Source organism: Curcuma longa, chromosome 11, assembly GCF_044706935.1.
Source record: "Curcuma longa cultivar G26 ecotype Majalengka, Jawa Barat chromosome 11, ITB_CL_G26_1.1, whole genome shotgun sequence".
In the NCBI taxonomy this organism is placed as follows: Eukaryota; Viridiplantae; Streptophyta; class Magnoliopsida; order Zingiberales; family Zingiberaceae; genus Curcuma; species Curcuma longa.
This window is the reverse complement of record NC_133871.1, coordinates 64,675-79,809: the sequence shown is the minus strand read 5'-3', so window position 1 is coordinate 79,809 and position 15,135 is coordinate 64,675. Positions and strand designations below refer to the sequence as shown.

At 36.3% G+C, this 15,135-nt stretch overlaps 1 protein-coding gene across 1 annotated transcript in view; it reads left to right on the top strand.

The window, feature by feature from the left end:
* Positions 1-15,135, top strand: part of LOC141838852 (vacuolar protein sorting-associated protein 52 A) — a 44,258-nt gene that overhangs the window by 22,345 nt on the left and 6,778 nt on the right. The window contains exons 10-12 of the mRNA XM_074726450.1: positions 3,008-3,190; positions 13,125-13,240; positions 13,335-13,393. Of these exons, the coding sequence (XP_074582551.1) occupies positions 3,008-3,190; positions 13,125-13,240; positions 13,335-13,393 (358 nt within the window). The remainder of the gene's footprint in view (positions 1-3,007; positions 3,191-13,124; positions 13,241-13,334; positions 13,394-15,135) is intronic.

The following is a 15,135-nucleotide window of genomic DNA, read 5'->3' as shown; positions in this document are numbered from 1 at the left end:
GGTCCAAAAATGAGAGGACCATGAATTGAGATGTTATAGAAATATTTGACAAAGTGGATGCTAGAATTGGAAAAGTTTCAGACATGGTAGGTGGGATGACCTAAGAGAGTTTGTTTGGTTTGTGATATACATATATATATTTCATTTTTTTTTCATTTCTATCTATAGAGAATATGAGAGTGAAAAGTTATTCCCTGTTTAAAAACACAAGTCAAAGACTTGTTTTGTAATAGCAAAAAAGAGAATTTGTATGGTTGACTAGGAATATGATCAATTTTGATAGTCAATTGTCATTTACAATTATAAAAAATCTACATAATAAATTAATTGATATTATACATTAACTAAACAAAATATTATATTTAGCTTTAGATACTATTGTACAAAAAAATTAACATAACAAATGAGAATGCTAAGATAGATGTGTAGAATTACTCAGAAGTAGAAGGATAAAATTAACATTATTAAATTTGATAGAAATTAGATTTAACTCTAATGAGACAAACGAGAGAAGAGGTTGAGATGATATGGATGTCTAAGGTCAATCAATAGATTCTATAGTTAGAAGAGCCAAATTTATTATGGTAGAAAGTGTAAGGGGTAGAGTGAGATTAAACAAAGTACTAGTCAATGTAATGGAATGATTTAATAAATATAATCTTACTTGTGATATTGTCTTTCATGGAGCTTAATAGAGAAATAAAATCTATGTAGCGGACCCTAATAGCTGATGAACATTGCTTAATGATGGCGATGATGAGATTCCATTATTTTATATATAATCATGTATACTTTTCCTTTTATTGATTTATAAATTATATTTGAAACATCAAAGTTTAAAAGTATTATGCAATGAAAATATAATAAATTAAAATATATCACACATAATTATATTTATATATTTATGTATGCTATTTCTTTTTTAAATTATTATAACAATGAATTAATTTAATTTATCAAATTAATAAAATTCAAAAGTTAGTTTTTTGTTTTTTTTTGGCCTGGCTATGAGGTTCCTCACACCATATTAGATGTGGGACTATTTTTCTCTCATTGCGGGGATGACAAGCCTTTCCTAACACTAACAATGTTGTTTTAATATTCGAATTTAGACTCTCGATCTTTGACTAGAAACACTTTTCGGGAGCCAAATAACTATTGGTAGATAGATCTTTTATTGATAACATACAATCTATTTAAAATAATTAATTTAATAATTTTTTACTATTTACTAATTTATATCAAATATTGTAATTATTTAAAGTTCTTTGGGTAAACAACTTTTGGAATGCAACCTATGACTTGTATTGAAAAAGTGGCTTTGTGAATCTGGTGTTTGGAAAAAAGCTTTACTACATTTCATTCCTAAAATACTTTGCATTCCTAAATACATATTAGAATATGAACCGAAGTGCATAAGCATAGAGGGTTTGTATATAGGTGGAGGAAAAGGTTACATGGTAACTAGAGGATAGGGGGTTGATAAGTAGCTGGGATGGGGATAAGCGTACAAGTGTGTGTTGGCCTCACGTTGAATGTTATGGGCAATGAAGCAATAAATAAAATAAGGGGACAAATGATTCCCTGATTTTGAGGTAAGCCTGATCCACCATACAAATTGATTTTGGTGGAAGCAAAGATAAAGAAGTCGAAGATGGAATAAGATAACATGAAGAAAGTGGGCAATGTGAAAAAATGCTCCAAATTATGGGGACGATCTAGGTGGGGGAATATGATCCACAATCATAGCCTTATGGTGGTTGATCATGGAAAACACATTCTGATCTGAAGTCGGGACCGGAACAAATTATCATCAAGCTAGTGTGAGGGTGATGTGAAGTCATCATCATTCCAATGAGAAGACGGGTTGCCATTGGATCTAATGTACGAGTGATGGAGTATAGTTGGTGGTGTGCTATCTAATAGAAAATCTCAATGGAAAATGACCACAATTTATAAACAACTTTAAGATGACAAGGAGATGAAGCATAAGCCCTAGCAGCAAATGGTAGCTCAAAATGCATCATTAGTCATGAAGGGAAGGCTAGGAGGGGTGATAGCGGAGGCATCATGATAGGAGTTTAGAGAGGAACTTTGGTTTAATATGAGGAGGTAAACTAGACGAATATGACGGGCAGGGGTAGGAAGGACAGGGTGGATCAGGATAGAAGGCTGGAAAGGGGGGAAAGTGGATGTGTTGAAGATGTCAAAGGTGGCTTCTATATATGGTTTGAAGGATTATAATCAATATATATTGGTTGGACCATGACCATGATAATCTAGTTGGTAGTGTTGTAGGATGCCTTTTCTTATTATTTATGGAGATATATAATGGGGGCCTTGAGATAGTTTTATGAGGTAAATTAAATAATAAAATGAAAATTTCTATTTGAGAGCAATTAAGTGTGAAGAGAAACCAAAAAATATGGTAAAATAGGTCAACATGGTTTGATTATGGTCAAAGACCATAAATGTTATGACAAGTGGGCCTTTAGATAGTTTTGTGAGTTAAATAAAATAATTAAATGAAATTTACTAACTGAGAGCAATTAAGTGTAAAGAGAAACCAAAAATATGGTAAAATAGGTCAGCATGGCTTGATTATGGTCAAAGAAGACCCATCTATGTTACAGTGAGTCAAACAGTCTAATTAGAGTGGAAGGTGTGATTGGTAAAGAGAAAACAGAGAAAACTCTAATTATAATTACTGTGATTTACAAAACTTGGATATCACTTGTGATACAAGTTTTACATAAAGTTAAATGGCAGTAACTTCATATGGCCAAGCCCAAATAATTCTGATTTTGTATTTATTATTATATAGTAGGTGGTACCTTTCTAACCATATCTAAAACTATTATTTGCAAAAGCTTCATCAATACTGTGAGGGTTTCATTTATTCTTTATTTTTTATGATTTGATATTATTGTGTGGTATATACTCGCAGATCCTACCATTTGTAATATTGAATGTTTGCTCTTGACAGCTTTCTTTGCTTTTCCCTTAGGTTTTAAGTGCACATTTTCGAGCATATATACAAGCATTGGAGAAACTGCAGTTGGACATTGCTACTGCAACAGACTTAATTGGAGTTGAAACTAGGAGTGCAGCTTTTCTCTTAAGAGGAAGAGAACCTCTAAAGTACCGTTCTGCTGTTTTTGCTTTAGGCGAAAGAATAAATATCTTAAAGGTACTTAGCAATAATGTGATATTTGACCTCGCCACTACTACATACTTGTACTTGAGAGTCTGAAACTTGTAGGAATATTTCCTCAAGGATATCTTTCATGATTTAATAGCATATGTGCCTAGTCTAAAACTACCTATCCATAGTTGTAGTTCTTATAGTGATTCATTATCATGCTACATAACTGCTCTATGCATTTCCAATAATCCAAATCTCTTTTACTCTATGGAAAGGATTAGGATTTCATCCTCCATCTACATTTAATCTTTTTAAGTAGTTGTTTCTGCACATATATAAGCCATGGATTCAAGTATGAGTCGTGCTGGTCAACACAGGCAAAATTCACTGTTCCACTTGTCGATCGACATGACAAGGCCGTTGTGACTCGTAGAGGCTGCCTCCACGACGTCACAAATGCAGCCATGACCTTTATTTTTTTTGTTTTTTCTTTACTGTTTCCTTTTTTTCTTTAAATTTTAGTTTTAGCATTGATTTTTTTCTCATTAATTTTTTCCCTCCTTTGTTCATTAATTTTTCCCCCTCCGTCTGTCCATGAAAGTAAACAAAGAGATTTTTTTTCTCTCCTTCATCTCTTCACAAGGTAAATAGTGAAATCTCTTAAAGAGATTATTATTTTCCCTTCTTCATCTGTTGATAAGGTAAATATAGAGAAAAAAAACCTTTAAGGATGTAGGAGACATATTATTAAGAAAGATAAAAAAATTAAATATAATATAATTTCTAACTTTATAAAATATACTATTACTAATGAACTAAATTATTTTATATTTAAATTTGATCTAAATTTAAACTGATCAAAATAAATCCAAATTAAATCTAGTTTAAACCTACTTGATCTTGTCATGTCTAGTCTACTAGGTGGACTTTAGTTAACTCTAAATCGATTTTTACTCAATAACATCATTTCACGAGATAATATCAAAATTTAAACTCAACATTCAACATCTTAAATATAATTCAATAGTAAGCATCTATAACGATCAAATATTAATAAAAATATTTTTTTAATTAATGTATTTTCTATTTAAAAAAATACTGAAACTGTATCGGCATAGCATGATATAGTACTAAACTGTATCGTTCCGGTCATAAACTTGAACTCCGACACGGCTCAAAATTTTGAACCTTGATATAAGCTTAAACAACCTCCTACAACATAGGAATATTGCCGTACATGGGAGTCCTAGCCATATATATATATGCCTTACATTTTCATTTGCTACATTCTTTTCAAGCCTCATTCAATGTAATAGAGATTTTGCTTCATGCAGATACTATAGGAGAACCTATTTAGCTCTTATCGGAGTCTAAAAAGGGATCTCTAACTCATTGACGAACAACCATTTTCTATGTTATGTTATTTAAACCTGGATATGAGCATCCAATACCAGTGTGTATCTAAGTGCTCGACATGGCTATTTCTAGAAGTTACACATGATTAATTCTGATAAAAAGTGTTTACTCATATTGTTTGTGCAAAGTGTCAGTGTGAGTACACCAACAAACAAATTTTTATTATAACCTGACCAAGCTTGGATCTAATAAAGATGCTGATAATTTACTTTAAAATATCTTAACTTTTAAAGCATATCTTCTTAGCATTATATAGAATCAGGGAAAATTGAAATTTAGATTCTGTAACACCATCTTTAGACAAAAACTATTCCTTATCTTTAGACGTGCGATAAAACACTGGCATCCAGAATGTTACTTATTTTGATGATTTTGTTCAGATTGATCAGGTGCTTGGAAGAGTATAATTTGCTCATGTCATGTTTAGTCTTTGTTAGTTTGTAGTTCTCTTCCCATCTTTCTTTTTCTGGAATCCTTTTCTATTTGTGTGGAACTATGGTTTCTCTACGTTCGTCATTAAATGTTTTTGGCCATGAAATTGACATTCAGTGAGGAACTAAATGTTGATCTTCAGTTCCATCCATCATTTTTGTGTTCCATGCTATGTATATTATTTGTAGGACTCAAATATCAGTTTGAAGTTTTAGCACAGAACTATAGTTTAAATTGTGAAGTGGATAATCATGTATAGTTTTCAATATTCAGTCCTTTGTATTTTGTTCTCACAAATGTTGTTATTTGGCGAGGTTCAATAAATGTGAACTCGTGGTTGTCTTTGGGAATTGAACATTTGTTATTCAATTCATATAGGAGCAACCTTACCATATTCTTAAAGGGTTCCTTATAAATTGGTCAATTGGTGTGAATTGATAAAGATGGAAAGCGTAGCTGGAGAGAAGTAGAGCATAGGTGGAGCGAAGGTGCGTTGGTTCTTAGGCGGGTTTCCAAGGTCATGGAGTGAAGGCAGCAGTTTGTTGGTGGTTGTACAAGGGTTTGGCGTGGTAGGTGGGTGGCTCTTAAGGAAGCTTGCAAGTTTGTGATTCGAAGAGTGGTGACTTTTAAGTGGTGGGTAGTCAGTGTGTCGTAAAGTTGTTTGTTAACAATGTTGTATGGTAGTAGACTCTCTAGGAAGTTCTAGAAGCCTATGTTGTTGCAAACCAACTATTGAGGAGATCTGGTGGCTTTGGATTCATTTCCTTTCTAGGGAGGATGTGGCTCTCGTGGTGTTAGAACAAGTGCACATTAGTTGGCTGGTCATAGACTCTTTGGACAAAGCTCGGAGGAGCCATCCAAGTGCCTCTTTGAAGCTGGAGCAGGGGTGTGGGCTAGGGGTTGAGGTCGTCAGTGGTTCTTGATGGATTAGAAGGACCATCTAGAAGTGACGAATAAACACTTCTAAAAATCTCGCAAACAAACACTTAAATTAAATTAAAAGATTAGATTTAAGTACACATGTGTGATATGTGAAAGGTGTATGAAAGTTAAGCAAACCCCAAACCCAAATAAAACTGTGTTATTTTAGAAAATCATAAGAGTTAAATTAAATAGCAGCATAGTTAAATTATAGGCAATGAGATAAAAGTAGAATAATAAAGGTATAGAATCGAGAACAATGATAACAAAGTATTTTAACATGATTCACAAACCTCTTATACTCCATGGTTTGTGTCGAGTGGGAGCGACACTTTTCCAAAGGAAAAATTCACTATATAAAACTTTTCAAACTATAATGCCCTTTACAAGATAAGCAGATTTAGGTCTTTATTTTGCTTTTAAGTACAATTTAAATATTCCTTGACTATTCGAAGAGGACTACAACTTGTAAAATAGTACTTCTCAATCTTAAAATCTATTTGAATTAATCCTCTATATCGATATAAGATATACACTTTTTTTTTATAATGATGTACAATTTAAGTTAGGTGATGTGAGACTATGATAAATATGTACATTTATCGAGGAAGAAAGAGATCAAAGAAGACTTGGTTAACAACGTTAGAACAGGATAAAATTCATTTAAATATAAATAATGATATTGTAGGGGATTGAGCCCAATGACGTAGGAGGATCTATATAACCGATCCCATTTAGTGGGATAAAAATTTGGTTGTTGTTGTTGTATACAATTCAAGTGCGATTGATAAAAATGAAAAACTAGGATCTCACCTTAAAGAATGTAAAAGAAGATTGATAAAAATGAAAAACAACTAGGGTCTCACCTTAAATAATGTAAAAGAATATTGCAGGTGAAGAGAGAAGTTGCAAAAATGAGAGCCCAATGTGTGTACAAGAACAAAACACACACAAAGCCCTTAGAAAAAGTATCTAATTAAAACCAAAAAGATAGAAGGTGATAGAATTCGGCTTGTTAAGCAGTAACCCTCTAAGGGTTATATATAATGAATTCACAACGGAACAAGAGACGGAATTCCTAGATCTTATCCACGAACTTTGGTCAACCAACATTCAGGGGATAACTGCTGGTGAAATGGATAACCATCATGCAGGGTCATTTGTGAACACTATCCACAAAATGAGAGCTATTTATAATGAATTAATAATGGATGGAATAGTTAGATTGATTTTATCCTCAAATTTTCTTCAACCAATATTCAGGGGAGGGGATAATAGTTGCTTAATTGATAACCATCATGCAACAATCACTTGTAAGGTTATCTACAGAATGACTAACTTATGGTTATTCACAAAATAACCAAATTTAATTGACTAAAACTTAATTTTGGTCAAACAATAGAAGATATTTTATCCACTGGAAAATTGAAATTAAAAAAATTAAAGCCACAAAGGTTTTTGTCGACTAAAACTTTTTGACAACTTCAAGCCTTTCTAAAATCACTTGTAACTTGATATTGATTCCTGTTAACCCAAATCTATCCAAAACTTTCTAACTCAAACATAGGCAGGTCCTTGATATTGATCCTTGGGATTTGAAACAAGATCAATATTAGTGTTATCAGGCTCCCTAGGTAACTACACTCCTTTGGTATAAGAATTGCATTCTCTACACTTTGTACCCATATTACAACAAGAATAAGATTTTGGGTCTTCAATTTAACTCCAAGCTTGATGGTGTCCCTTCAAGATCAAACCTTCGACAACTTTAGCTTGATTTAATGAGTCAATCGTTCTAACTTGAACCAAGTCAACCTGTTCACTTAAGTAGCTTGTTAAACACTAACCACTCACTTCAACCAACATTATTAAACATCAAAACTCATAAAGGGTTAACAATTCTAGGAGCGGTTTCTTGTAGACGTGCAGGAGTTTCTCCATCTTCAAATCCTTCGTCTAGGGCAGTTTTGTCCCAACGTTGAAGCTCCTCTAGTGTCTGCTCAGCCTAGATGAGGTGCCTTTGATTCTGGAGTGTGGGCACTTAGCCTCCTCGCGTTTTGATAGTGCGATATGCTATTGGTGCTGGCCCATGGTCACCATAGCAACCAGTGCTCAAGGGAATTGGCTTTATCCATTTTGATGGGTCACAAGATTGCATGCTGCGTACCTTAGTCGACCGTGATAATTAGATCAGCAGAGCAGTTTGGCCTCTCAGTTGTTCTGACATTCCAATGTTAGTAATTAAGAGCTTCAGTGATTTGGTTGAATCTCCTAGTTCTCCTTGACTGCTTGCTTGTTGTAGAAAGTTCCAGACATGCATGTTAGTTTGTTTGTTATGGAGAATTCCAAGGTCCCAGTCTCATGCCCTCATTTCATCCCTGTCAAACTGCTCATAGAGGAAGATCGAGTGCTAGTAGGCAAGTGTGAAGCTTGTGTCTTATGCTGGCTTCTGGAAGGGACAATGTAAGAGTGGGCACTTCATCAAAAATTTAAAGGTCCTAGTCTCATGCTCTCATTTCATCTGCGTCGAAGTGCTTGTAGAGGAAGGTGAAGTGCTAGTAGGCAAGTGCAGATCTTATGTCTCATGCTGGTTTTTGGAGGGGATGGTGTCGGAGCGGGTGCTTCATCCTTTTCTCAGATCAAGATATCAGGCATTTTGATCTTTTTTCAGTAGTTTGAGCTCCTTTGTATGATGGTTAGCTGTTGGGCTGTTTGTTAAATTTGGAGAATCCTTCTGGGGATTGTTTTTGCCAGTGATTATCTCTGTGCAATGTGGTTTTGTTGAGCAGATTCCGCACACTATCTTTATTACCATGGGTTTGGTGGCAGTCTCACGGTAGTTGGACTGGATTCCGGTTGGTGGTCTATCGGGGTCTTTGGAGCAGGTTCTGATATGGGCAGAGGAGGGCAGTTCGGATGATTCAGAGCATTGGGTAGGTGGGTAGCAGAGATTTTCTTTCCATTTCCTTGCAAAAGCTTCTGACATGTTGATGGGGTAGGAGGCACAACTCATTTTTGTGGAATCTTCCTCTACAAGGTCTGTTTGGGAGAACTTGGGGGCACAGCTAGGCTTTGATTTGTTGCTACTAGACCCAAACACACTTGGGCTTTCAGCCTCCCTCTTAAGTTGGGCTGGGGTCTGGATCTTAAACCACTAGGTGATTTCGGTTCATCATTTGGGTTGTGGCATGGGTTTTTTTTTTCCAGAGGGTGTGGATGGACATTTGTGCCTGAATCATGTTGGGCCTTATCTAGGCAAGATCTATAGGAGGTTGGTTCACATAGCGGAGGGGTGTGCAAGGCCAGTTCGGTTAAGTTGCAGTGACTTCTCCCTTGGCACTTCTGCAGAAGTTTTTCAGCGGAGTGCACAATTTTTCTCCTAGCCAAACTCTGGTCAACTAGTTTTTGAGAAATCCATATCTTATAAGTGAAGGTCCTCTCTTCCTCAGTCAGAGGGGTCCCAACAGTTCAAACAGATGAAAAAGAGGCTTCCCGTAGCCTGTTGGTTGGATTGATTTGGGGCAGATTGTGAATTTGGATGACGGGGTTGATAAACCTCATAATGTGAAGCTGTAGGATCCTTGTTTGGGGCACCGGCACCGGCACCGTGGATCAATGGATCAACTATCGATTCTATTTTGGCCTAGTTTGAGTCCGAAGATTGACAAGAGTTTGGTTGGGGGTTTTTAATACTATTTTATATTATGCCACACAAACTATATTTTTTATTATGGAATGTTAGAGGCCTCATCATGCTGGCTAAGAGAGAGACCACGATGGACCTAGTTAAGGAATATAATTGTGATGTTGTCATGCTTCAAGAGATTAAGGTTGTTTTTAGTAACATTTTTCTTCATGTCATTCTCAGTCGTTAGGGTTCCTTTTCTTCAGTGGTGTCGTATTCTGTTGGACATTTAGGAGGCTTGGCTTTGGGCTACTCTTCGAGGTGGCCCTTTTTCTTGATACTCATTTTGGTACTTCTCTATCTTGACTGCCTCAAAGATCAGTTGTCGCCCTCTTCCATTATGTTCAAACTAGTTTACCAGCCTCATTCCAATGTGAGCAGGCATTACCTTTTGAAGAATTACATTTGTTGGAGGTCTTTGCATCAACTCTTGGTTTGCTATGGTTGATTTCAGTTGTAGATTGGATGAGGGGGAATGTTGAATTGCTCAGGTAGTGAGACTGGTGCAGGGTTATTTTAGGAGTGACTTTTGGAGCAAGAGCTTTAGGACATTCCTCAAAAAGGGTGTCAATTCGTCTGAAGTAGTCATAAGGGAGGAAACCCTTGCTTTGCTAAATTGGACCACATTTTATGAATACCATAGTTTGCAAACTTTTTCAGGGTTGCTTAGCTGTTTTCTTACCAGGTGGCCTTTCTGATCTTTCACCTCTTCTCTTTAAGATTAGCAAGGTTGCTTCTCTATTTCCTAGTGTTTTCCAATTTGAAAGTAATTGGGTTTTCCAGTAGGATTTTCTTGCATTGGAGAAGGACATTTGGGGTTACTCTACTAGACGGAGGTGCCTAACTTTCATTTGGATGAAAAAGCTTCACTTCTTTGTGTCTGACTGTGAAGATGGAGTTAGCTGGTCAAGGGTCCTTAGCCAGCTGCAAGAAATTCCTGTTCAATGATCTTGAGAAGATTGCTTCTCTTTTGGAGCACATTATCAGATTCAGTGGTCAGTGCATTATCAGATTCAAAGGAGGAGATTCTTCAAGTGGTCAGTGCTAGGTGTGAATTCCTATAGGAGCTGGACACTCCAAAGGAGGACAAGACACGAAATTGGCAACAGAGAGCCAAGCTACTATGGGCTCAAGAGGGAGGTGAAAACTCTTTAGTATTTCCACATGGTTGCTTCTGGGAAGGCGGCAGAGGCGCTCCATGTCTTCCTTTCATATATTGCTGACAAGATGGTTACTCCCTAGCCTGCTGTTTTTTTCCCTTTGTCCTCTAGTCTATTCGATGATTCTGGCAAAACTCTAGATTTCATAGTGACTCCCTTTCAGAGGAGATTCTTCAAGTGGACAAGAGCCTTAGGAAGCTTAAAATCTCAGAGTCATGTGAATTCAACATGGAGTTTGTTCTTGTTTCTTGGGATATTCTCAAAGGAGACATCTTGAAACTCTTTAATGATTTCTTTGAGGGGAGAACTATTCTAAGTTGCATTAATTTCTTTTGTGTCACACTTATTCTCAAGTTTGGTGGAGCTTGTAATCCTGCAGACTTCTGGCCGATTGCTTTAGAACATCTCATGTAGTGTATTTTGTGGATATTGGGATTAGTGAATAGTGTTAGTTAATAATCATGTTGGAGGATTGGTTCCAATGCTAGAAGGGGGTGAGGCAGGGTAACCCTCATCACCTGCTCCTTCATTTTGTTGACTGACACTTTGCATTGTGTACACTTATAGTGGTTAGGCTGTTGCTATTATTCATGGGGTGGCTCAGAGTTGTTTGGATTCAGGGCTTCATATATTGCAGTATGCTGATGATACTCTCCTATTTTCTTATGTGGACGGATCCCTCAGTGGTTTTGCATCTTTTCATCCTGGTGGAAGCATTTTCAATATTCAGTGGGTTCAAAAATCAGTCTTTAGAAATCTACAATGACATACATTGTGTGGTAAGGTGGTCCGAGGAGACATTCTAGCAGAGATCTTTAGGTGCCCTTTGCAACAGCTGCATATTACTTATTTAGGTTTTTAGCTTTGCGCATCTAAGCCTATTCGAGTTTATTGGAAGGGGATTATCTCTCGGTGTCCCGAAGGCTTGCTCTCTGACAGAGGGTTTATCCCTCTATTAGGTACTTACCCTTGCAAGTAGTGTTCTTACATTACTTATTGTTTAGCTGTGTGGTTTATGTTCTTCCAGTTTGAATCAGATGCAGGCTAGATGCTATTTGACTTGGGTTTTTCTGGCATCTTCAACATGCTTCAGCTTCTCCAGTTAGGAACCTTGCATTTTGGAGTTCAGTTTACCAGCATAAATTGGTGGGTGGATCGAGTGTTCTTAGCATTCATGAACACAATCAGGTCAGCAAGTGGTGCTGGCAATTTTTTTCTGTGATCAATGTATCTGGAGGTGTGTAGTTTCTGATGCTGAGGTCTTTTATGCCATTAGCATTGGTGTTTGGGCCTTATATCAGTGGACCTCTACTTTTGGCACAGTCGCTGGTCCAGAGGGTTGGTGCTTAAATGGAATTTTTCCTCACTTTATTTGTTATGTTTGGAACAATAGGTGAAGATTTTTCAGCTGGATTTCTCCACTTCGGCAGGCTATCTTTCAGGTGGCCTGTACCATGTTTGGAGATGGTGGAGCTCTTGGAGTTGGTCCAAGAGATTTTGATAGAACCTTCTAGTGATGTTGTGTAGAGGTGGAGTATTGATGGGATTTTATCGATGAAGTCAGCATATGGATCACTTGCTGATTGGTGGTTATGATTGGCTTGGCCTAGTTTTATGCGGAGCTCATGTGCAGTGATCAAGGTGAAGCTTTTCACTTGGCTGATTGTGTGCAACAAAGTTGAAACATGAGGGCCAATCTTAGAAGAAAGTGTCTGATCATCTCAGATTGCTGTGTGATGGCCTGAATCTTTCATTGTTGCACAGGCTTGGTTGTATTCAATTTTGCTATCCCAATGTACTTCTACTTTTCAGTCTAGATGACTGATCTCACTCATATATTGTGGTCATAAGGACATACTTTTACTTTGGAAGGTGCGAGTGCCATTAAGGATAAGGCTGTATTCCTGGAAGCTCTCGGAAGGCTTGCTATCTAACTGGGAGCATTTCTAGCATGTTTTTAATCCCTGGAAGCTCTCTGAATGCTTGATGCTCTTATCAATTACTAATCATAGTTGGCATTAAGATGTCTTAACGCTTGTACTGATTCTTTTGCTAATAAAATTAAGTGGCACTCAGTCACTCTCAATCACTTTTCAAGATAAAAGGGGTTCCTTATTGTCCAAAAAAGTTTGTTGGTCTATTTTTATGAGTAGGCTGTTTTATCTTTTAAAAGGTTTGTTCAGGAAGTCAGTGGAGCTGCAATTGTCTGTCTGTTGCGATGTTGCCTAATATTTCTTATTTGCAGTGCTGTTGTGTTGTATCTTTATCAGTCATATTAATATGCCAGCAAAATATTCTTCTCTTTTGTTTTACTTTCATACTTTGCTTGAGTTTGGTTTTATGACCATTGTTCTTTGTTACTCAGGAAATTGATCAGCCAGCATTAATCCCACATATAGCTGAAGCTAACTCTATCAAATATCCATATGAGGTTCTCTTTAGGAGTTTGCACAAGCTTTTGATGGACACTGCCACTTCAGAGTACCTTTGCATTAATTTTCTTCAGAATATCTATCATGTGGAGATAATTCCAAAAATTTTACCAGTATAAGTTTTTTTCTTATTTAAATTTCAGGTACCTTTTCTGTGATGATTTTTTTGCAGAAGAATCTATATTCCATGAAATTTTTGCAGGTATTCCATTGATACTCTCGTGTCATTAGAAAATGCCCTCTTTTCACAAAAGAAAAAGGAAAAAGAAAATGCCTTCTCTTTCTCTCTATATTTGTTTCCTAATTGTTTTTATTCCTTTTCTTTTGTATTTAGTTGTTGACGCGTTGCTTGCATAATTGAATATAGTATCACATCTGAATCAGTAAGGGTGTGAAACTCTGTAATTGAAATAAGAGATGGAACTAAATAATCCTTCAAATGGTTCTTATTGTTAAGGGTCGTTTCATTAATACACAGTTGATGGTCCTACTTGTAAATATTGTTAGCTAATATATATTGATAGAAGAGACTACATGCATAGTTATGAACCCCATTATTTTCACATGGTACTAGAGCCACCAAGTGCCTGCTTCATTCTCACCGCTATGCCTGATCTTGGATTTTTAACTATGTATTGACCATGCAAGTTATTTCTTATCTTCTGCATAGACCATTGTGTTATCTACTTAACCAACTTCTCCCATGGGGATCATCAATAAGTAAGGACATAATTATAAATAGTTAGGATTATAGTTTTATTAGATAACATATATATGGAAACCCTTGAGCATGGCTTTGATGAAGGCAGACAATGCACCCTAAGATATTAAAAATAACTTTTAATGCTCATATCAACTAAGCTAGTTGGCACCTTCAGGTAATATTATAGTTGCATATATATAAAAAATCATGAATGGTAATGTAAGATGACAATGATGTAGTATTTACAAAGGTATATAGACTACCTACTACCTAAGGTGGATGAACCTTGTTAAGTTGCCCATTTTAATATGGTTTCAGAGTAATTGTTCCTTGGTCACTGATCTCTCTATCATCTCTCAAATTACAGCTTCATAAATTGTGATTTCCTCTTTCTTAGTATCATGATTTTATCCTGGCTGGATCAATGTGATTTAGTTCATCATGATTCCTTCCTCTGGGCAGACCTGTGCAACCTTGCTGGAGATTATCAGAGTACAATTATGATTTATTCTTTCATGCTGCCTCCTTATTGGGGCTATCATTGTCAGATCCAGATCCTGTGTCTTCTTCAACTGTCAGTTGCTGTTTTGCATTTTTTCTTTTCTCTTTTCCATGGGCACTGCAGACTCCTTAGTGAGACCTGATCACAAGTCAGCTGTGAGTTAAATCTAGATGATTCTGATGCTAATTAGTGAATAATTGTCAGTAGAGAACAGAAAGAGTACGGGAAAGAATAAGAATAACTGTAGTTCCCATTCACAGAGGCTCCTTCTGCTCCCTCACCATCAAGACCCTAGGATTTTGTTGAAGAATTCACTTGCCTAGCCTTCCCAGGTATCAGGATAACATGTCATACCTTTCTCCATGCACTCCACTCCCTCATGAAGGTTCCTTTGTAAATTTATTTATTTCACATAATATTTTGAACAGAAGATGCATACAAAATTTGGGAATTGCTCTCAACACCAATTTGTTAGGAAGTTGAACAATCTCAATGTGACTAGAGCACACCTAGTCGCCCTTTTACTGTTAGTATGGTTATTCAACTTATGCCAACGCGCAATCAGTATCAATAGGTTTTTGGGATCCTTGAGTTACGTGATTGAACTCCTCACAAAGAATTATTTTGTAGAAGCACTGGTAATCTTAATTGTGCGTGTTTTTCTTGATGTTGATGATATTGGGGTATCCAATTACAGATCTACTTATTCCACTACTGTTGGTGGAACAGTCAAGTAACT